At 49.7% G+C, this 21,448-nt stretch overlaps 3 protein-coding genes across 3 annotated transcripts; 2 read left to right on the forward strand and 1 right to left on the reverse strand.

Annotated features, from left to right (window-relative positions):
- Positions 1-445: 445 nt before the first annotated feature.
- GCC1 (GRIP and coiled-coil domain containing 1) lies at positions 446-6,105 on the reverse strand. Its single transcript, XM_024554943.4, has 2 exons — positions 4,704-6,105; positions 446-3,626 (listed from the first exon to the last, which is right to left on the reverse strand). Exons 1-2 carry the CDS (start codon positions 5,733-5,735, stop codon positions 2,331-2,333), a joined length of 2,328 nt encoding a protein of 775 aa, XP_024410711.2. The 5' UTR covers positions 5,736-6,105; the 3' UTR covers positions 446-2,330.
- Positions 6,106-8,861: 2,756 nt separating this feature from the next.
- On the forward strand, positions 8,862-11,861 carry ARF5 (ARF GTPase 5). The gene is made up of 6 exons (XM_024555101.2): positions 8,862-9,043; positions 9,553-9,633; positions 9,974-10,083; positions 10,556-10,627; positions 11,142-11,267; positions 11,372-11,861. Exons 1-6 carry the CDS (start codon positions 8,977-8,979, stop codon positions 11,456-11,458), a joined length of 543 nt encoding a protein of 180 aa, XP_024410869.1. The 5' UTR covers positions 8,862-8,976; the 3' UTR covers positions 11,459-11,861.
- A 1,348-nt stretch (positions 11,862-13,209) lies between these two features.
- On the forward strand, positions 13,210-20,720 carry FSCN3 (fascin actin-bundling protein 3). The gene is made up of 7 exons (XM_024555154.4): positions 13,210-13,567; positions 14,590-15,286; positions 15,622-15,740; positions 17,307-17,466; positions 17,927-18,097; positions 18,421-18,626; positions 20,544-20,720. The coding sequence occupies exons 1-6, from the start codon at positions 13,424-13,426 to the stop codon at positions 18,624-18,626; spliced, it is 1,497 nt and encodes a 498-aa protein (XP_024410922.2). The 5' UTR covers positions 13,210-13,423; the 3' UTR covers positions 20,544-20,720.
- The last annotated feature ends 728 nt before the right edge of the window (positions 20,721-21,448 follow it).

Raw genomic sequence — 21,448 nt, forward strand, 5'->3', positions numbered from 1 at the left:
TTCATTTAAGTTGGGAGCGTTCACACCTTATGTATATGGATACTTAAAATTATTAATCAGAAAGTGACTTGCTTCATTGCTGTTTGGTATCTTCTCAAAAGTCAAAAGCACAGGAATTCTTAGTCCCAGGAAAGCAACTGTGACTATGGATCTTTCTATTCTGTTCAAAACCACCTAGAAATAACAATGGTACATCCTACAATGAAGGGTATCAGTAAGGAAATTAAATGATGATGATCAAGTTCAGTTTGATATCCTAAGAAACTTTCCCGGGACATCATGTACCCTGATTTGAAGCATAAGACAGCATTCCTGAAGAGATTACTTCTGAAGTTCAAAGCAGCAACTATGGAAGTTTCAAGCCCACTCACTAAACACGAGACAGCTTTTTCCAATGTATCTGCCTGCACACAAACACATACACACAGAATTCGGACTGAAAAAACATAATGTTGTAATTGAGGCAGTTAAGCATTGAGGTATTCATCCCTAGATTCAGGCTCATGGGTTTGCCATTTACATTCACACTCTATTTGTGTCCAGATAAATAAGTACAATTAAAAAAGCATACAGGTCACCCTGGTTAGTGTGACTCAGTGGATTGAGTGCCAGTCTGGGAACCGAAGGGTCACCAGTTCAATTCCCAGTCAGGGCACATGCCTGGGTTGCGGGCCAGGTCCCCAATTGATGTTTCTCTCCTTTTCTCCCTCCCTTCCCCTCTCTTTAAAAATAAGTAAAATCTAAAAAAAAAAAACCAAAAAACAAAAAAAACCTATTAAAAAAAGAAAGCGCACAGGTCAAGTTGTTCAGGTTTAATAAATCCATGGTTTATGTTATGAACATTTGAACACATCGTCACTTCTGTTCCATTAAGTCCATGCACTGTTCATAGTTTGTAGATAGTCCAGGTCACCCTGCTTCCCAATCAGAACACTTAGTCAGAGTCTTCTGCATCCCAAACCCTCACAAAACAGCGCTCTATGATGAAACAGAAAGATACAGACTAGTCCAGTGAGTGGCAAAGCATTGGTCTTTAGGGTCCAAAGATTTCTAAAACCAGCAAGAGCAGATGGGGGCAAGGAATAAGCAGAGAAACTGCTACTGTTTGAACCTGACTTTTCTGAGTCCCTCCGTTGAAGGTCAGAATGAATCTACTTACGCAACACCAAATATAAGAAACCCCGCAGAAGGAGGAAAACTTATAGTAACACCTGTGGGCAGATGAGGACTGTGGACTGAAACTGTATTACCTCCTTAAGGAGTGGGCAAAATACCCTGGTGACAGTAACCCATGAACACTTTGCTTATAGAGATGTGAGGATGTAGCCAGAATGCTGCCCACAGAGCAGCAAGTACCCCAGCTCAGCCTCGGCTGAACTTCCACCACTTTCCCTTGAGGGTCCCAGCAATCTCCTGCAATCTTCCGCGGCAAATCTTCCTTTTTTTCCCTATAAATCTCTGAGCTAATTCCTTGCATCCAGGCAGGACCAGAGCTTCCCAATAAAACTCCTCTCTGTAAGAAGCTAGGATTTTTTTTTTCTTAATGGAAGTTCAACACTGAAGAACAGACAGCAGTCACTCACTCACCATCTCAGGCCAATCTTAGGCAGGCTGGTTAAGGCAGGGACAAGTGTGAAAGGTCTATTACAACCCTATCCAGGCTAACAGCAGGTCATCAGGAAATCCCTAAAATCAAACTGGTCAAAAGTGGTGGGTTTTGTCCAGATTGATTAGGTCGTATCCAGTCCTAACTTGACCAAGCTTCCCAGTTCTGGGATGAACTCACTATTTCTTGGCCCTTTGGATGGGTGGACAATCTGTCACTATTTCAAAGTTCCTGATCCCACTCCAGCCTGGATTTATGTCCCCAGATAATTGGGGCAGCAGTGGACCAGACTCAAATTGTGACGATGAAGAAAACTGCTGGTCCTTGTGTGTGATTAGAAATTAACTGAGCTCCCTTTGGAGTCACTCTTACTCCTAGTTCTCCACTAGAAGCATAACATTAAAACAAAAAAGTCTTATTTCCGAATATTCTCACCACTTCCCCAACATTTGCACTTCTCAATCCTCACCTCTCCCCCTATTCCTCCTCACACACACATACCCTGCCATAAAATGTTTTCCCAATACTTCTGGCATCTCTGGGGCACAAAGATAAAGTGGAATTAATGGTATTTGGCAGAAAATTCCACCCCACTTTGAAGACTCCTCCCAGTTCAACAAAATAAGGGAAAAAATGGTAAGGTAAGAGAACAGGCAGTAGAAACCAAAGCCTGTCCCTTCCCACATAAGAGGCACGGAAATTTCAGGAGTTAGTGAAAATGGCATCATCTCTTGCCAGAATGCCACCAGCTACCACCAGGTGGGAGCTGCATTATTACTTGTTTCTCCTCTGGACTGAAATGCAAGATAGTCAGAATGGCTGTGAGCGTCTGCTGGCGGCCCAGGCTGTCAGGCAAGGTCAGGAAGCGGTAGATGATATTTTTGAGGTACTCCAGGTTGGCTCCCTCCCTACTCTGGTCCCTGATGTTCTTCTCAATGTGGCTCTGCAGGACTCCAACCTCCTCTCGATGCCGCTCCTCCTCCTCTAGCAGCCGCTCCTGCAGCTGATGCACCTCCACCTCCAGCCTGTGTTTCTGCTTCCTCAGCAATGTGATCTCCACCTCCTTGCGGGCCAACTGCTCAGCATACAGGAAGAAAGTGGGCTCATTGGCTGCAGCAAGTTCAAGTGCTTGGGTCAGATTATCTGGGGAAGCTGTGTCAACCGGGTCCCCAGGACCCCCACCACCGACAGGGCTCCTGCGTCCAGGCAGCATAGAAGACAAGGCCAAAGACCGCAGCTGCTCCAGCTCCAAGTCCTTCTCGGCCAGCACAGCCAGGGCACGGTCCCGCTGCTTGTGCAACTCCTCCTCTAGTTTCAGTGTGCGGTCCCTGAAGTCCAGCTGGCTCCGCTCCAGCTCCTGCCGGTGGTGATGCTGCAGCCGGGCCAGCTCCTGCTTCCAGTCCTCAGCCTCCTGCTGGTGCTGGCGCTCGAGCTCGTCACAGGACAGCCGCAGGGAGATATACTTCTCCTTCAGCTCTGCAAGCTGTTCCTGGGCTTCCTCCAGCTCCTTGGCCAGGTTACCGTCTTTGGTGTTTTTGCTCTTGAGGACAACCTGGGCCCTCATCTTGTACCTCTCAAATTCTTCCTTCAGCTGCTTCAACTCCTGCTGGTAGTAAAGTGCAGTCGCCTTCTCCCCATCAGCAGCCTCGGAGCTGGGCATTATCTCCAGGTCACAGACCTTCTCTACATCCAAGGTCACCTGGCTTTTCCTGGCTGCCACCTGCAGTAGCCTCTTCAGCTTTTCCATCTTATCTTTCAGGACATTGACATCTAGATTGGACTCTTCTGCATGGCTCTCTAGAGGGGACCGGCTGGAGACTGCAAGAGCCAGTGTCTTGTTCTCCAGGTCCAGCTGCAGAATGCGCTCCTTCAGCTTCTGGATGGCCAGCTGGTCCTTTTGCTTGGCTTTCTCATAGGTGCCCAGTAGTTCTGACACCTCGGAGATTTGGTTCTCCAGGGCTGCCACCCTCTGCTCTTCCAGCTGAGATTGCTGGCGTAGTTGATCCTCTATAAGGGCTGTCTGTAAAACAAGGGAACAGTGAGAAATGCATCCAGAAAAGCCACAAAGCCCTATGGGAACCTTTGAGAAAGCAAGAGAGGGCAGCAAAAGGATGGGGATTGACCTGGCAGGAATGGAAACTGGGGATTTTTCTGTTGATTTGGGAGCTAATAAAAGTCCCTGTATCCTGCCTGGGTTCTACTCCCAGTCACAAGTTACACCAATCAATATTACCAATACTTGTATATCTGCTTTTATTCTGCTTTAGTGCTTCCACTTTCCCCTATCATACACTGAAGTCACATATTAAATTGTTTAACATGTACTTCCCTAAATCCTTTTAAGAAATCAGATGACATTCTTTTCCTCTTCCAATATTCTTAGGAAGTTCAAAACTGAGTTGGAACTCTCTCCACATTGAACAGAGGCACTGTACAATAGCATGCCTTTATAGAAAAGGTAAATCTTGACTGAAAGCAATTACAAAAGGTTGCTTCTTCAGAGAAAATTCCCATTGCCCCCTACATATAGGCATATACCCACAAGCAAACACACTACCTTTTTTGCACAGCTGCTACAATATTGCTTCACAGAGCATAGCTGGCAAGATGCCAAGGCCCAGAGGCTCGGAGCTGTCTGGCTCCAAGCTGCCCTACACACAGAAACTCCCCATCCTTTCGGAAGCACACTCTGTGGATGCTGTCAGCACCACACAGAGTAGGAATTCCCAGCACTCACAAATAAATCTTTTTAAAAGCATCAAAAACTGACAGGGCAGCCCTGGCCGGGTGGCTCAGCTGGCTGGAGTGCTCACCAAAAGAATGAGGGTTAGTGCCCAGGTCTGGGCACATACTTAGGTTGTGGGTTAGATCCCCAGTAGGGGTGTGTATGGGAGGCACCTGATAGATGTTTCTTTCTCTCTCCCCACTGCCTCTGCCCAAATCAGTAACATATCCTCAGGTAAGTGTTTAAAACAAACAAACAAACAAAAAAAACTGACAGAGCAACCACTTAGATCTAACTATCAAAGAAAATTTAAAAACTTAATATTTTCCACTTCAGGCTAAATGAGTGTTTGAAGGAGATGAAGATAATTACCTTCCTCATCTCCTGCTGTAACTGAGCCTGGAAATGGCTCTTAAGGCAGGCAGCCTCTTCCTGAAGCTCCTGCAGCCGGGGGTCTGGCCGATTCCTCTCACCTCGAAGAGCCTGCAGCTCACCTTTGAGCTCCTCCACCTCCTGGGTCAGCTGTTTAGTCTGCAGTTCAAACCCTTCCATCTGACCAGCGGCATACGCCTGCCCGGCCAGGGCTTCTCGAGTCTCTTCTAACTGAAGCTCCAAGTTTTGGCGCTGGGTTCTCTCCTCCTGCAGCAGTTTCTGGAGTTCACGCAGCATCAAGGCATGGTCACTCTGCTCTTGCGCCCGATCGTGCTGCTGTGTGATAAGTCGGGCTTTGGTTTCCGCTACCTGCTCCTGAAGCTCCTTCAATTCTCCCTCCAGACGGTCCCTCTCCTCCTCTGCCTTTTTACTGGCATCTTCTAAGTCCTGTTTCATCTTCTTCTTGTCAGCCAGGTAAGAAGCTTCCATGCGGGACTTCTCCTGGGTAACTGTAGCCAAAGAGCTAGTCAAAGTAGCCAACTGGGTCTTCAGCTGGTGCAGTCTTTTGTCCACCTCCCCGCCTGCAGATGGTCCATCCCCACTGCTACTGCTGACACCACTCTCCGAACCACTGGCCTCTTCGAACTTGAGAGGCGGTGGTCCACGGGCCAGTCGGTCATCTTCTGCCCCAACCTCACTCTTGGTGCTGGTGAGACTGGCCGTGGTATCCACGCTGGTGGCGGTCCCAGTGCTATCCTCGCTGTGAGTGGAGTATCGGTCATCCACGGAGTCAGGACAGGTGAGGCCTGGAGGCTGGACACCTGCGAGGCCCACATCTGCCTCGTGGGATACCGACAGCACCTTGATGCTGGCCTCTAGAGCCTCTTTCTCCTTCAGTAGGCTTTTATAGGCGCGGACCACATCCTTGAGACGTGCCTGGTACTGGTTTAGCTGCTTCTTCTGGGTCTCAATGGTCTCCAGCAGGTCCTTCTTGCTCGGCCCGCCCCCGAAATTCATCCCAAACTTCTCCATGAGGATTCACGACTGGTTGCTCCACGTCAGCGTTCGGGCAGCCCGGTAGAGGGTCGCGAAGACGCTGGCGGACGTTGTCGTCTCCGAGGCCACAAACCTGCTCCTCCCAGCTGTCTGATACCGACGTGGGACGGCGCGGCAGCCGGGCGGAGCGCCCCCGGGTCCCAGGCACTGGGGGCGGGGGCGGGACCTATTCAGAGGCGGGGCGACGCCAGCACAAGAGCAGCACACTTCCGGGCCTCCCCCGCGCTGTCCCAGAATCCGCTCCGCGTTCTCCGCTCGCCCGGGCCACAGCGGCCCCGGCCGGCCCTGAGCCCACGGTCCCCAGGGTTTAAGCTAATCTCAGCCCCACCACGACTTCCTAACTACCGCGGCCAGTCAAAAACGCTTCCGGGTGCGCTGGAAGTGACGACAGCGCGGCGCCACAGGCTCCGCCCCCCGTGGGCATGGAGTGGACTTGACTACTTCAGCCCGCTAGTGGGAGGTCACCTGTTGAGAGTCTAGCGCGGCTGCAAGGCGACCGCTCTCCGGAATAGCGGAGCGAGGACCAGTTAAGGACACGCGAGTGATGGTTTCGTATCGCCTCAGCTTGCCCTCAGGCTACGATCAGCGAGGGACAGGGTGACGTGGCACTGAGTCCCTACTAAACATTCGAGAGCGACACGTGCCCATTATCAGTGCCTTTGTCCCAAAAGAGCAACAATTAAGAGTCTCATTTAGACCACGAAAACGGCACGCCTTTATAGGACAGTGTTTGGCACCTAGTAGGCGTATTATAGTATAATTATTAGCACCTTTTCTGAGTCTGCTGAGTTGATTCAACAAATGTTCATAGGGGGCACCCTATAGCCAGTACTCTGTTCCAAGTGCGAACTATATGCCAGGAGCTTCACAGGAGTTTTACTATGTAGTCTTTACAATAATTCTGCTCAGTGGGTATGGAAACAAGGTGCAGAGAGGTTAAGTAACATACCCAAGGTCACTCCGTTTGTTTAGGAAGTCTCTGCAGATCAATCCCACTCTCAACATGCCGAATGCTGTGCCAGATGATCACCATCAAGAGCCAAGGTCCTGTCCTCAAGCAGCTCACATGCAGGGAGGAACAGGGCACGCAAATGCAAGTCCTGCCATCATACCAGTATACATAAGTATATTTAAAGTGAAATGCAAGTTAGGAGGGAGGCCTGTCTAGGGGAGGCAGAGAAGGCTCTCAGGAAAAATACTTTGGGATTTGAAGGATGAGGAGTGATTGCCCATCTAACTAGAGAGGAGAGAAACAAGCTTTCCAGGAGGAGGAAAAAGACTGCAAGGACTCCTAGGGCTTCAGGGAGCCTGGCTTACCTGGAAAGCATGGAGTCATCTTGAGGCAGGAGTTTAGGGTACGTGTGAGGGAGGTGGCAACAGATGGGGCTGGCCTAGTAGGTGAAGACCCAAATTAAGGCATTTAGATTTTGTCCTGGGTGGTAAGAAAACACTAATTTTTAATCACAAAAGTGGCATTATCAAGACTCGTATGACTAGGTGGTGATACCAAGGGGTGAGAGACCTGTGAGGAGGTTCCTGGTAATTCAGTCATGGGAGGAGATGGTGGTGAGATAGGGCAGTGATGACAGGGATGAAAAGAAAGAGGTTAACGAAAGAGCTAAAGATGTAGAACTAACCTGACTTGCTCACCACTAGTTGTGTTACTATACTGGGACTCTTTTAAATGTACTCTTTGGCCTTGTAAAAGCCTTCTTAGGAATACAAGTCTATCACTGAAGAGTAAAGTCATGCCTTTCTACCTAGTGCCCAAAGTCTGTTCTCTTTACAGGCCTTGCAGGTCAGGGTGGGGCCGGCTCTGGAGGTCTGTTCAGACCCAGTTTGTTAAGAGGCTCAGGTACCACCCTGCTGCATTCTATAAAACATTCAGGTATGCCATCTCATCATTTTAATCTTCACCATAACCTCATGAGATAGGGCAGATACTAGTCTCCGTCTGTCGTTGAAAGTGACAGGGTGTGAGGACTGTTGAAGGGAAGCCCCCCCCAAAAAAAGAGGCCGAACTGAGATATGAACTGAGACCTGGAACAGTGGCACATTATGGGGATTTAGTATTTGTTGAATAAGTGAACGAGGTTCTCTGATTCCCAGCGCACCTCACCACATCTAGTCAGTTGCTCTTAGGTTACTGGGATCCACAATACGCAACTGCCTGCCCTTGCTCCAGTGGACAACCTATCAATCCAATTCAACCCAACAAGCATGTGAAGCAAAACTCGACACTGACCCGATTTCTGCTTCCTACTTCTGCTCATATGCTGAGTAGGGAAATTATACTGGTGAAGTTTTTTGGGTCTAAGGAGGCAAGATTCTCACAACACCCTGGATAGGTGTATATTAATAATCTAGGCTTTTAGGTCCGTGGAAAAGTGAGGAGGGAGCTTCAGATAGGCTGCCTGGGTCCAGACGTAAAGGCATTTTTCTTCTAGGCTCATTGAGGGGAAGGCCGAGCTCTTTAGTATGCGATAGTGCCGCCCAGAGCTGGGCATCTTCCACCAGTTCTGCTGTTTCGGGATCTATGAAGCAGGCCTTTTAGGGAACCCTGAAAGCCAGCTAGCACTCGGGCATCTTCTCCCACCTCCGGTCCACTCCTTTTGCGATTCTACTGTCCCTGAACCACCTACTACGTCCAAAGCCCCTCACTGGGAGCTGAGAGGGCAAAAGGGAAGACAAAGACACCTGCAGGGAGCTTCTGCATCACTGAGAGGGTGGTGCACACAGTCGATGCTGCTAGTCACCAGAGTTTAAATCGAAGCCCAGAGTAAGCTGGACGCCACAAAACAAAGCCCTGCGACCAGCCACTGAAGATGGGGGTGGGGACCGCTGTGGAACGTGAAAAGCTTTCCTCGGCCCCGCTCGGGCTGCGGGTTCTGCATCCACAGACGTGACAGGAGCCCTAGAAACGTAGGGAAGTCCTGACCCCTTCCTCTTTAAAAAGCCGGCACGGGACCGAGCCAAGTGGCAGAGACCGGCTCAGGTTCAGTTTTTGGAGGAGTCGAAGCCGCGGAGCCGGGCGGGAGGCGGAGCTGGGGGCGGGCCCCGGAGGGGGCGGGTCCGCAGTGACGTAGGGCGGGCCGGGACGCGCGGAGGCGGTGGCGGCACCTCCTCCTCCTGCTGGCGAGCCCCATCCCCCCGCGGCCGGCCGGTTCCAGCCTGCACCCCGTGTCCGTGCCTGTGCCCCCCTCCCCCGGGCCCCGCCATGGGCCTCACTGTGTCCGCGCTCTTTTCGCGGATCTTCGGGAAGAAGCAGATGCGGATTCTCATGGGTGAGGCAGATCGAGCGCGCGGCCCGGACGGGAGCGCCGGCCCCCGCAAAGCCCTCCCGCCCCTGCGTCCCTCCATCTCAGCTCACCCGATCTGCGACCCTGAGTCACCCACCTCCTAACCCCCAGGGCTACAGCTCTCGGGAGGGTCGCGGTCTGCAGCGCCGCCCCCGGGGCCTGAGACCGGGAGCTGCGGGCCTGGGTGGGGTGACGCTCCCTCCGCCCTAGTCCGGCTGGTAAGAAGGATTCCGCCCTTGGAAACGACTTTTAAAAGGAGCGCGGCCTTCCTCCTGTGTCCTGACACCCCCCAGCCCTCGCCCGCCCCTCCAGCTTTAGGGTCTGGAGTTGCTGCTCGCCACCCAGACTACCCTAGAGGCCGGGAAGGTAGACAACAGCGCGCACCTGGAGGCGCTCGGGCTCTTCACCCCCGTCACCGTCAGCTGTCCTGGGCTCTCCCCTTCCCTGGTCTCTAGGGGGCTCCCTCACTCCCATCTCTATGCCCTTCTTTGCAGTTGGCTTGGATGCAGCTGGCAAGACCACAATCCTGTACAAGCTGAAGTTGGGGGAGATTGTCACCACCATTCCCACCATAGGTGAGTCTGGAGACAAGATTGGGAGGAGCAGGAGCGCGGCAGCTGACCTCCTCCGGGTCTACTCCCCATTCTCTATCCAGAAGTGGGAGCTGACACCAGATACAGCTATCTGAGAAGTGGGTCACAGTATCTGTACACTCTGGGTGGTGTCCAGGAAGACTGAGGAGGGTTGGATGTGACCTAGCCCCGCCCTGTCTGTGGACTGCCGGTCCTCTGGGCTTCTGTTCCCTTGGGCTTTGATCACTGCCTTCTGGTTTTGTGTCCCTGCTGAATCCAGGTAGTTTTAGTGAGGTCCCTCGTTTCAGGACTTTTTTCTCATATTTTTCTCAATTATCTGCAGGCTTCAACGTGGAAACAGTGGAATACAAGAACATCTGTTTCACAGTCTGGGACGTGGGAGGCCAGGACAAGATTCGGCCTCTGTGGAGGCACTACTTCCAGAACACTCAGGTGGGGGCGGGGGTGTTTCCCCAACCCCAGGGGAGATGGTGTTAGGGTTAGGAAGACTGAAGTATTGGCCTAGGCTGTACCCCCAGGCTAGGAAAAAGCCTTACCCCCTTCAACCTCCCTTTTGTGAACCAGCTTCTACTCATCCTTCAGAACTGGCCTTAGTGTTCTGAGACTCAGCCACCTTAGGTGTGTTCTGAGAAGCAAGGTTCTGGATGCAGAGTCCAGGCTGCCTGATTTAGCTCTCATCATGTGGCTTTCCCTGTTCTCAGGCTTGTCTTTTAACTAGATTCCTTGCCTGAAGGCAGAAGCTGTATCCTTTGCAGGGTTTCTCCAGTTTGTGCCAGGACGTCTGCAGAGCCTTAGTGGAAGTTTACTAGATGAGAAGGGTTTAGACACAAAGAGGAGGAGACAGAGTAGGGTATGTCCCAGGCAGGAGTGATTGCTCCTCCTTCCCTTCTGCCTTCCCACCCAGGGCCTCATCTTCGTGGTGGACAGTAATGACCGAGAGCGGGTCCAGGAATCTGCCGATGAACTGCAGAAGATGGTGAGCACCCAGGGCCCGGGGAACTGATCCCTTGGGTTGGAGACAGAGATCTCCATCCTGGTATAAAGGTCAGGAAATGCTTCACAGGCCTCGAATGTGTATTTCTCTTGGTGAACAGACACAAAGAGACTCTCACCCTGTTTTGAACTTGGGTCAGATAACAAGAATAGAACTTGAATTTTCATGTCCTTATATCTGAGTCTGAGAATTGGGGGGGAGAGGGGAATATGTGGTGGAGAAAAACATGATCTTACATTCTCGTTTTTCCATTTGGAAATTTTGTCATTTTGACTAGGACAATTAAATTACAAAAAGTCCCTTTCTGGACTTATGGCCAGGATGGCCTCCAGCTGACTTATAACTCTTATGTCTTCTGTTCAGCAGTAGACTAGACAATATTATGTTTTTCCCACTGATACGAGAAGGTAGAAAGGGGAACTCCCCTACACAACAGGTAAGAGGGACCCTGAGGTCCCCATAGGATCCCAGATGCCATCCCCTTGGCCTCTCTCAGCTGCAGGAGGACGAGCTACGGGATGCGGTGCTGCTGGTCTTTGCCAACAAGCAGGACATGCCCAACGCCATGCCCGTGAGCGAGCTGACCGACAAGCTGGGCCTGCAGCACTTGCGCAGTCGCACGGTGAGGGTCCTGCCTCTCCCAAGGGAGCCACAGACTGGGCAGGAAGTGAATGCATCCCCCTTTTATTCCCTACTGCTAACCTCTTTCTTTCCTTCCCCCCACAGTGGTACGTCCAGGCCACCTGTGCCACCCAAGGTACAGGCCTGTACGATGGGCTGGACTGGCTGTCCCATGAGCTGTCGAAGCGCTAACCAATCAGGGGCCGGCCCCTGCTGCCCAGAAGCTCCCGCGTGCATCCCCGGGATGACCAGACTCCCGGACTCCTCAGGCAGTGCCCTGCCCTTCTGCCCCACCTCCCACAGACACAGGCCTCTGCTCCTGCCCCTCCTGCCTGCATGTTCTCTCTGTTGTTGGAGTCTGGAGCCTTGCTCTCCAGGCACAGAGGGGTCCACTCTCCTGCCTGCTGGGACCTGTGGAAGGGGCTTCCGGGGCTGAGGCTCCTTCTTTTAGAGGAGGAGCAGGGACCTGGGTTTACTTTTGTTTTTTCCCATTTGGGGCATACCCTTGGGGCCAGATGGGGAGGGAAGGTGAGGGCTCCGGGTGGTGCTATGAAATGGCACTGGATATTGAGTAATAAATTTGCTGTGGTTTGTACATGGTGTTGTCTGTAGCCTAGAAGTGGGGGCTGGGTTATTGGGTGCGAAGAGACAGTATAGAGGAGGCTCCAAGCAGCTAAGGCTACAGGGCCAGCCCCCACCTCCCCAAGTGCACACACATACATTGCTGCCTTCATCTAGGTTAACTTCTCCCTCCTTAGTCTTGAGGCTGGAAGTACTTTAGGGGTTCCAAGGAGGAAATCCTACTTCTCCAATTCCATGGGGCCTTTGCCAAGGGTAACAGATAGGATCTTACCTTCATGCTTCCGTAAACCATATAACTCTCATACCCTATCCATCTCCTAGCTAGCTGTGGTTTTGAATGACTACCGTGCACACTAAAATTTGAGGAGGAGGGAACATTCATTAAAAATAAGTGTCGTGAGGTACACCTGAGAAAAAGTGATTCATCAGGACTGGACTGAGGGCCAAGAAAATGCATCTAATTTAAAGTCACGCAGCTGATTCTGTGGTATATTAGCCTTATTTCATAAAACGTTGGTAGGGACATGGAGATTACAGTTCCTCACTGCACACTACTGAGACTTTCCACCTGGGAAGACATCCCCTCCACCCCACCCCACCAATGGGGAATAGGAACCAGGGCTGTGGGCTGTTCTCCGAACGTGGTTTACTCTGCCCACTTCCCTTTGCATCCCAACAAAGCTTAAACAAAACCCACCATCACCACCATTATTTCTTTTTGCCATTCTCTCTCCTTTTATGTCAGTCTCTCCAGGCTGTGGGCTGGTTTTCTCCATAGGTTGTGTATGAAGTGAGTTCCAGAGGCTAATGGTGGACAGAGACTCGGGGGCTGGGCTGGGATGCTCAGAGGCAGCGCTGGCTGGCTGTGCAGCGGCAGTGCCACTGGGGAACTGCTGGGGATTATGACAGTACTTGGGACTCCCCTCTTAGGCCACTGTCTTCACCCTGCTCCAGAGCCAGCCTTTCCTAATTACTCCGAGTCATTGGATCCTTGCTGGTTATCTATCTAGGGTGTCCTCCCCCTCCCTGAAAAGTACCTTCTGAGACATGCTGGCCTCATCCACCCAAGGGCCATAAAAGTTCATCAATTTTTCTTTGATATTACGAACTCCCAAATCACTTGAACCCCAAGGGAGCCAGGTAGAACCCACTTCCTGGGAGGAAAGAGGATGACTTCTATCCTGTGATTAGAAAGAGAAAGAGAAGTGAAGAAGGGGAGGGACTTGCCTGAAGTCACGGGTGGTCACTGGCACAAGCTGAAATTCTGATTCTCAGCCGTAGCCCACCTCCTGAGGTGATAGGATGGAGAGGCTAATGCCGACCTGCACCCACCTCTTCTGATGCTGAGCCAGTGTCCTCTCCCTGCTATGGTGGGATGAGAGGCAGCTGTCACAGTCACAATGCTCCCGGGTCACAGAGGTGCTGCGTCCCAGTCAGCCTGTGCCTGGAAAGTTCCCTCTGGGAACGTCTTCTGGTGGGTACTTTGGGCCTGATTCCAGGCTCTATGGCCTTTGGAACCTCACCACTGGGGGGAAGGCTGGGCCGGACGAAGTCATCGCCTGTGGTGCCGGCCCCATGGATGAGATGGAGTGGACACAAAGGCGACCCAAGCTGGAGGACCTAAGGGTTGGGCTCATCAGCTGGGCAGGATCCTACCTCACTTACGAGCCGTATAAGAATATGGTCACCGCTACTGCAAAGGGTTTGGGCCGGAGACAGGTATCAGAGTAAACCTGTACAGGAGGAGCCAGTTTTCCCAGTGACTAAGCTCTTGAGTGGGACAGGGAGGGGGAAAGTGCACTCTCAACCTTATCACTTTCCTGGCCTCTGCCATTGCTAGGCCAAGACCCTCCTACCCCAGGCTCTTGCCCACAGGTCTCCATTGCTACATCTCCCCTTCTCTAAACCTATTCCAGGAGGTGAAGCCTCAGCCCTGGCCTTGCTGCCTTGTCTTGCTCTGGCTGTCCCCTCCCCTCCATTCCAGCACAGAGTGGTTGTGTCATCACAAAGAGGACAGGTGGAGAGCCCAAGCTAGAAAGCCAAATTATGGGCATGCAAAAGTTAAACCAGTGGAGTTACTGCAAAGCCTGTCTTTCTGTTCTGGCTGTAGTTTGGTCATGGGGTACTCCAGAAGCCCTAAGAGAGTGGGTTCTCATTTTAGAGCAGGATGGAGACCCCTCTGGGGTGGTACTACAGAGTGAGGCACCAGCAAGGTCCTCTCGCTTATAACAGAGTTCATCACAGCTAAAGCAAACAATTGCTTTTCAGCTGTGCTAACCTCCTCCCTGAGCCTGAGCCTGCCTGTAAGAGGTCTTGCTTTTCTCCTGCCCCGTTGGGGCGGTGGGCAGGGGAACGAAAGTGTTGGCCAAGTGTGCTATCCAGAGGCAACATTGAGGAAGAGAGAAGTAAGACTTAAACCAAAACATTTATTTAAAACTTAAGTGTGGAAGAAAGTGGTCTCTCTCAACAACACAACGGAGGAGGAGGAAAAGAGAGAGATCTCTCTCAACAACAACAAACGGAGGAGGAGGAAAAGAGAGAGATCTCTCTCAACAACAACAACGGAGGAGGAGGAAAAGAGAGAGGATCCTCTCTCAACAACAACAACGGAGGAGGAGGAAAAGAGAGAGATGGTTGGTCTCAGTGAAGGTGCTGAGGTGATGCCAGAGGTGACGGTTTTAGGACTCCTTGGTCCAGTCACTCAGCAGGACTGATTTCCTTCTTCCTCTCGATGCCTCCAGACCTGGGAAATCCTGGTCAGCAATGAGCACGACACACAAGCTGTGGTACGACTAAGGAGCTTGCAGGGCCTCTACGTCCTGTGTGAGGCAGATGGCAGTCTGTGCTATGACCGGCCAAGGACCAGCCACCACGGATGCTTCCTACTCCGTTTCCACCGCAATGGCAAGTGGACACTCCAGTGCATAATCAGCGGGCGTTATCTGGAGTCTGATGGCCAGGACGTGTTCTGCAACTCCCGGGTCCTCTCGGCTTATCACATGTGGACCCCCCGGCCAGCCCTGCATGTCCACGTGATCCTCTATAGCCCCCTCAACCACTGCTATGCCAGGGCCGACCCCGCTCTGGGTCGTGTCTGGGTAGATGCACCAGTACCCTGCCTGGGAGAATGTGGATTCCTGTTGCATTTCCAAGATGGATGCTACCACCTGGAGACCTCTACACACTGCTTCTTGTCCCACTTAGACCGGCTGGTCTCCCAACCCTCACCACAGACAGCTTTTCACATGCAAGTGCGGCCTGGAGGGCTCGTGGCGCTGAGTGATGGCGAAGGGGGCATGTTGTACGCACAGGGCCCACGCCTGCTCCTGGGCCTGGGCTCCAGTCCCCATAGGGGCGAGGAGTGGTTCATCCTACAGCGTTGCCCCACCTGGGTCACCCTCAGGTCAAGGAGTCGGAAGTTCCTCTCTGTCATCTATGGCAAGTGCTGGGTCCAGCTCAGCCATGGAGGGAGGGAGGGCTAGCTACTGAACAGAGGAAAATGTGTTTCGGATCAGTGAGTACATTTGAACCTAATTATAAGGAAGATCTAGGGGTCCCAAGAGCACCTCTATGCCATGGGGAAGGACAACAAAGCAGGGGTATGGGTTTTAAAGGAAACTGGCCTGGGTCTTCCCCAGGCTACTATGGTGAAACAGCAGGTGATGTAGGTCAAGAAGGAAAAAGAGCGGGAACCCCAGCCATAAAGCATGGAGGAGGGGCTGAGACCAAGCATGAGATCAGACTCAGACTTATGACATGTTCTTCCTCTGCAGATGTTGAGGTGTATGCTGCCTCTGAGCACTTAACTCCAATGTCGTTGTTCCAGTTCGAAAGTGACAATGACAGCCTCGCTTTGCAGCTTCGTTCTGCTAATGGTTGCTACCTAGCCCAGGTAAGACCTTGGCTTTCTGAGCAAGACAACCCATAAGCCCCGAGTTCTCTCTCTCTATAGACACACTTCTCTTTAGTCTTCAAGGCAGGTGACCATACAGTGAGGTGCACGGTGGTGGCCCTGGCCAATAAACATCCAATGGGGCCTCTATTTTTTAAATCAACTTTATTGAGGCATAACTTCCATACAATAAAATACACTCATTTTAAGTGTGTAGTTGAACATGTGTTGACAAATGTATACATCTACTACCATTTACCAAGTTAGAGAGTATTTCAACCACCACAGAAATTCCCTCCTGCCCCTTTCCAGTCAGTTCCCTCCATCCTTGCCCTTCCCACTACTGCTGACATGGGTCCTGTCCCTGTGGATCACATTGGATCACATTTAGATTTCTCTGCTCCAGAATTTCATGTAAGTGCAATTATACAGTATTGTGGTATGTATGCTTCTTTCACTCAGCACAATGTACTGGAATTCATCTACAATGTTGCATGTCTCAGTCATTTATTCCTTGTTGGTGAGTAGTATTTCATAATACTATTTGTAAATACAAACATAATTTGTTTTTCCATTCACTTGTTAATTACTTGAATTGTTTCTAGTTTGGGCCCTTATGAATAAAATTGCTATAAACATTTATGCATGAGTCTTTTTGCAGGCTTACTTTTTCAATTATCCTGGGCGAATACCTAGGATTGCAACTACTGATAAATGTGTGTTTTATCAACTTCTTAAGAAGATGTCAAGTAGATTTCTCCTGTATGTACCATTTTACATTCTCACCAGTCACGTATGAGAATTCAACACTTGATATTGTCTTTTTAATTTTAGCCACCCTAGTGGGTGGGTAATGACATTTTCTCATAGCTTTAATTTGCATTTCCCTTATAACTGATCATGTATGAGCATCTTCACATGTACTTATTGAGTGTTTGTTTATTTACTCTGTGAGGTGTCTGTTCAAAGATTTTGCCCATTTGTTATTGGGTTGTTTGTCTTATTAAATTATGCATTTCAGTATGTTCTAAAGTCAAGTCCTTTGCCAAATATGCATATTGTAAATGTTTTCTCCCAATCTGTGGCTTGCCTTTTCATTTGCTTAATAGTGTCTTTTGAGTAGCAAATTTTAAGTGTAATGAAGTCCACTTTCTCCATTTCATAAATTATTAGTGGGGTTCTTTTGATCCCAAGAAATCATTGCCTACCCAAATTTACAAAGAATTTCTCCTTTGTTCTCTTTTACATGTTTTATAGTTTAGGTTTTACTTTTATGTCTATGATCCATTTTGAAATGATTTTGGAGTCCGGGCCAAGGTTTTTCTCCACATGGATATCCGGTTCCCTTTTCGATACTGGGCTCTGAGATACAGCATAGACTGGGCAAGTAAGAGGGCAGAAGTCACAATGTTTTCCAAAAAGGATCTGCAAGCGTAAAGCATACCCTGAGAGAATGAACAAGGCTAGTGGATGGGATGTAGGAAAGGGGGTCTAGGAATAAAAATGAGGGGAAGAAAGCTGTTTTCATTCCTTGCTTCCTTTTTCTGTACCAAATATTACCTCCAGAGGCGCCACAGGACCGTGTTGGCTAATGGGCACCCGATGGAGTGTGACTCCTTCTTCCGTGTGCACTGGAATTGTGGCAGGATCATCCTGCAGTCTCCCAACGGACGCTTCTTGGGCATCGCACCCAATGGCCTACTGATAGCCAATGCCACCATTCCAGGTGAGTTAAGCAGCCTTCTTGCCAGCTTATTCCAACTCAAAGATGCTTTCCAGGGAGCTGGGTATATTAGAACAAGCCCTGGAATTGGGGTCAGAAGATTCAGGTCTGTATACTTGCGGAGTCACTGAGTTTTTGCCATCATTTGGCAAGCTGCCTCTTTGAGGCTCAGCCTCCTTGTCTTCATTATAATGGAGGGATGTCCTGTCTGCCTTCCTCACAGGATTATTGTGAGGGTTAAACAAATCCACACGTCTCAAAGGAAAGAATCATAATTAAAATTTCTAAGTGCTCTCACAAACATCTCACAGTACTTAGCATATGACCTGGCACACAGTAGGTGTTCACTAAATGTTAAAATATTGACTATACTCTCCTGCAATCAGCGTCCCGCCTTCCTGCTTTCATCTGAGAAAGCATCTAGAGGCAGCCCACCCAGATAACGCCTTCCCATTTCTTTCAGGCCCAAACGAGGAATTTGGGATTCGATTAGCCAACCGCCCCTTCCTCGTATTGCGAGGTCGGTATGGGTATGTGGGCATCTCACCGGGACATGACCTCATGCAGTGCAACATGGACCAGCCCAACTGCATTCATCTGCTGCCCTGCCGCCAGGGCATCTACCACTTCCAGGGTGAGGAGCCCCTCATCTTCACCCTCAGTTCACAGTCCAGCTCTCCCCGAGCCCCAACCCAGACGTCACGGCCTGCCACTCAGGGCCTGTTCATCATAAAAGGAAAACCAGAGTTTCTGTTCGTTTTCACACTTCAAGGCCCCCAGAGAGGGTTGGCAGAACAGAGACCAGCACTCCTGCTTTTCCACGTAGGGATCTGCCAGCGCAGGCACGGTAGGGCAGCAAGGGAGGGTGGCACATCTCCTGGGAGCCCCCTCAGGGGCTGCACTACTGGAGGACTCCCCTCCAGAATGGCCCACCAACCTGAGCTCTTCTCTCCCCAGCACAGGGTGGATCCTTCTGGTCAATAACATCCTTTGGCACCTTCCGCCCTTGGGGAAAGTTTGCCCTCAACTTTTGTATCGAGCTTCAAGGGAGCAACTTGCTCACAGTGCTGGCACCCAATGGCTTCTACATGAGATCCGACCGAAGCGGCACCCTATTGGCAGACAGCGAGGACATTACCAAAGAGTGTATTTGGGAATTTTAGGTAAGGTGCAGTGGGTAAGGACCTGGCATGAGGGAGTAGGAGCTGAGGGGCAAGAGAAGGGAGAGAGGGGTGTGGCATGTGAGAATAAGACTAAAAAGCACCATGGGCTGATTTCTGTCCCACAACCTGACCAACTCCAGATATATACAGTGGCACCTTGGTACTTGTTGTTAATTTGTTCCAGAACTCATAGTGAGTGCTGAAACCTACAAGTACTGAACAATGAAGCATTTTCTCTTGTGGGGCAGTGTGGTGACTCATGCAAGTTCTAGCAAATGAGAACAAGCGCTCAGTGCTGGAACATTTTTTTCTCATCAAAATATGAGGAGTGCAGAGTTTGACAAGTTCTGAAGCCGACAAGTACTGAGTTATGACTGTATTCCAAATCTGTGCCTTTCCTCTCAGAGCTTCCAACCCTAGATGTGCTGGAGAGAGGAGGAGAAATCAGATCTAGGTTCTCATGCTTATGCCACACATAATAATAGTGCTTGCAAGCAAGCCTGCAGGGGACAGGATGAGGTGTGCTTGTGTATCTGTGTCTCTTTATTAAGATGCAGAGTTTTGCACTTGCTATCCTCACCCCTGGGTCTCTGGGGTGCTGAGGACTCCCAGATATTTATCTGCAGCCTTGACCCTTCTTCTGAACTCTAACTTCATCTCTTTCTAACTTTCTGATTGACAACTACCATCCCTTCAAAATCAGCCTCCTCATTATCCCCTCCAAAGATAATTTATTTCTGCCCTCCCCGTGGTCATCTAGAGCATGGCCATCCTCCCAGATACCATCTCCCATGTGTTCCCTTCACCAAGCTCCCTGAAAATTCTGGGCTACCCTCTTAACAACCCTTCTCTAGTGCTTGCTCCTTCTTAATTACCATTATTACCAATGGTTCCAGGATTTCACCTAAAGCCTGAACTGCAACAAGGGCTTTTCAGTAGCACTCGCGACCACCAGATCCATCCCCACCTAATCTGTTCCCCACACCAGGTTCTCTTTCCTAAAATGCTTCCTCCATGTCATCGTTCCCTGTTCGCAGCTCTGCAAGGCAGGCACCTCACTGCTCTCAGGCCCTTCCCTTCACAATCCACCTCTCTTGCTTGGCTTGGAAATTGATGAAGGTGTTGTACTGTAGAAAGTGCTTTGGTTTTGATATCATTCAGACCTGGAACCAAGAGCTAGTAAGACTTAGTCTTTGGGGATTAATATCTACTTCATAGGATGGTGTGAAGGTTAAATGATAGTATGAACCTAGTATAGATGCTTCAATATGTGTTCACTCCTTTCCTTCCATTTTCTACCAGTTTTTTATACAAACCTTTTACTGTGGCCAAAGAGGGAAAAATAAAATGAAATCCCACCGAACCTGTTTTCTCATCTATTCCATGAAGGGCTTGGATTGAACTAAATTTCTCAGGCTCCTTCTAGGCCTGACATTCTAGTAGATAGTGTATTGTAGTGGTTAACAGCTCACTTCTGGACTCAGAACTGGGTTGTAGTTAGATTTTTATCAGTTAAATCTCTTTGACCTTGGGCAAATGATGTTAAAGTCTATTTCTCATGGGTGAAATAGGAGTATACATTTATCTCCTAGGGTTGTCTTACATGAGATAATGATTGTACAATGCTTACTGAACAGCCTGACACCTAGTACACTCTCATGTAGTAAATTTTACCTGTTGACTGAAGTCTCCCTAAGAAATCTGATGGTATTTCTGCACCATTAATTTGATTTTAAAAAATAATCTCTACTGCCTTTTTCCATAGATTAACTTCACCTGTCCATGTGATTCCCTCATCAAGAAAGGGACAAATCACTTTATTGTCTCTCTTCCCCTGGGACCTTACAGGTTTTTTCCTAAAAGCCAGAGGTCAGCAAATGACTGACTAAAGGTTTCTATTTCCTCTTTCCTCCCCAGGTCAATGGGTTGCCACCTACCGAAATCCAACCCCTCCAGGAGAAACTACTACACTAAACAGACCGGGAACCCCAGAGTCAAGATCCGTGAGAAGAAAATCTGTTACACAACTTTTCCTACCCAGTTTAGCAAAACATCTGTTTCAAGCAACAATACATCAAAAAAGGCCACCCCCAAGACCTTGGTGTGCATCTTACTTAGTACAGAGTAAGGGTCTCAAAGTGGGGTGTGAGGTTGAGACTGAGGCCCCAGGCCACTCCAAGTTCTAGCCAGAAGAGGAGAGACCAAATGGTAACTAGAAGATCAATGGATCTTCCATTGATCCTCCTCACCCCCACCAAAACCACCAGACTTTTCCCAGTGATGCCATGAGGAATTAGCCTTGCCCTGAAGGATTCAGAATCCAGATATGACTAATTGTCTTTGGTCTAGAAAGAATGAAGGATTATCAATCCTATGCGCACAGGATAATGGTAATAATACCTTATGCCTGTGTAGCCTACCTCCTCACCACCATTCTGTCACCTCCAAAGTTTACTGATCATCCCACCTTATTGCCTGTGGTCCAGTCAGTTGGGAACAACAGGTACTTTCCCCATCACTGCCTATCTTTTACAGGGAGCTGGAATAATTTGCCCAAGGTCCCATGACTGAGACCTCTGGCTCAATTTTTTGATTAGAGTAGACTCTAATGTCTACTCATCTTTCCATCAAAACATAGCTTCCAAAGTGACTGTCATTCTTGCACTGTCTTTGGTGTTCATCTGCTTGTCATCAGCCCTATTAATGTTTTTATTGATATAGACTTTTAAGTACATTTATTTAGAAAGGAATGTTTTAATCACCATCATAAAATGGAAGGACAGAATCACTTACCATGAACAGAAAGTGACCATAAAAATAAA

This window comes from Desmodus rotundus, chromosome 6 (assembly GCF_022682495.2).
Source record: "Desmodus rotundus isolate HL8 chromosome 6, HLdesRot8A.1, whole genome shotgun sequence".
NCBI lineage: Eukaryota > Metazoa > Chordata > Mammalia > Chiroptera > Phyllostomidae > Desmodus > Desmodus rotundus.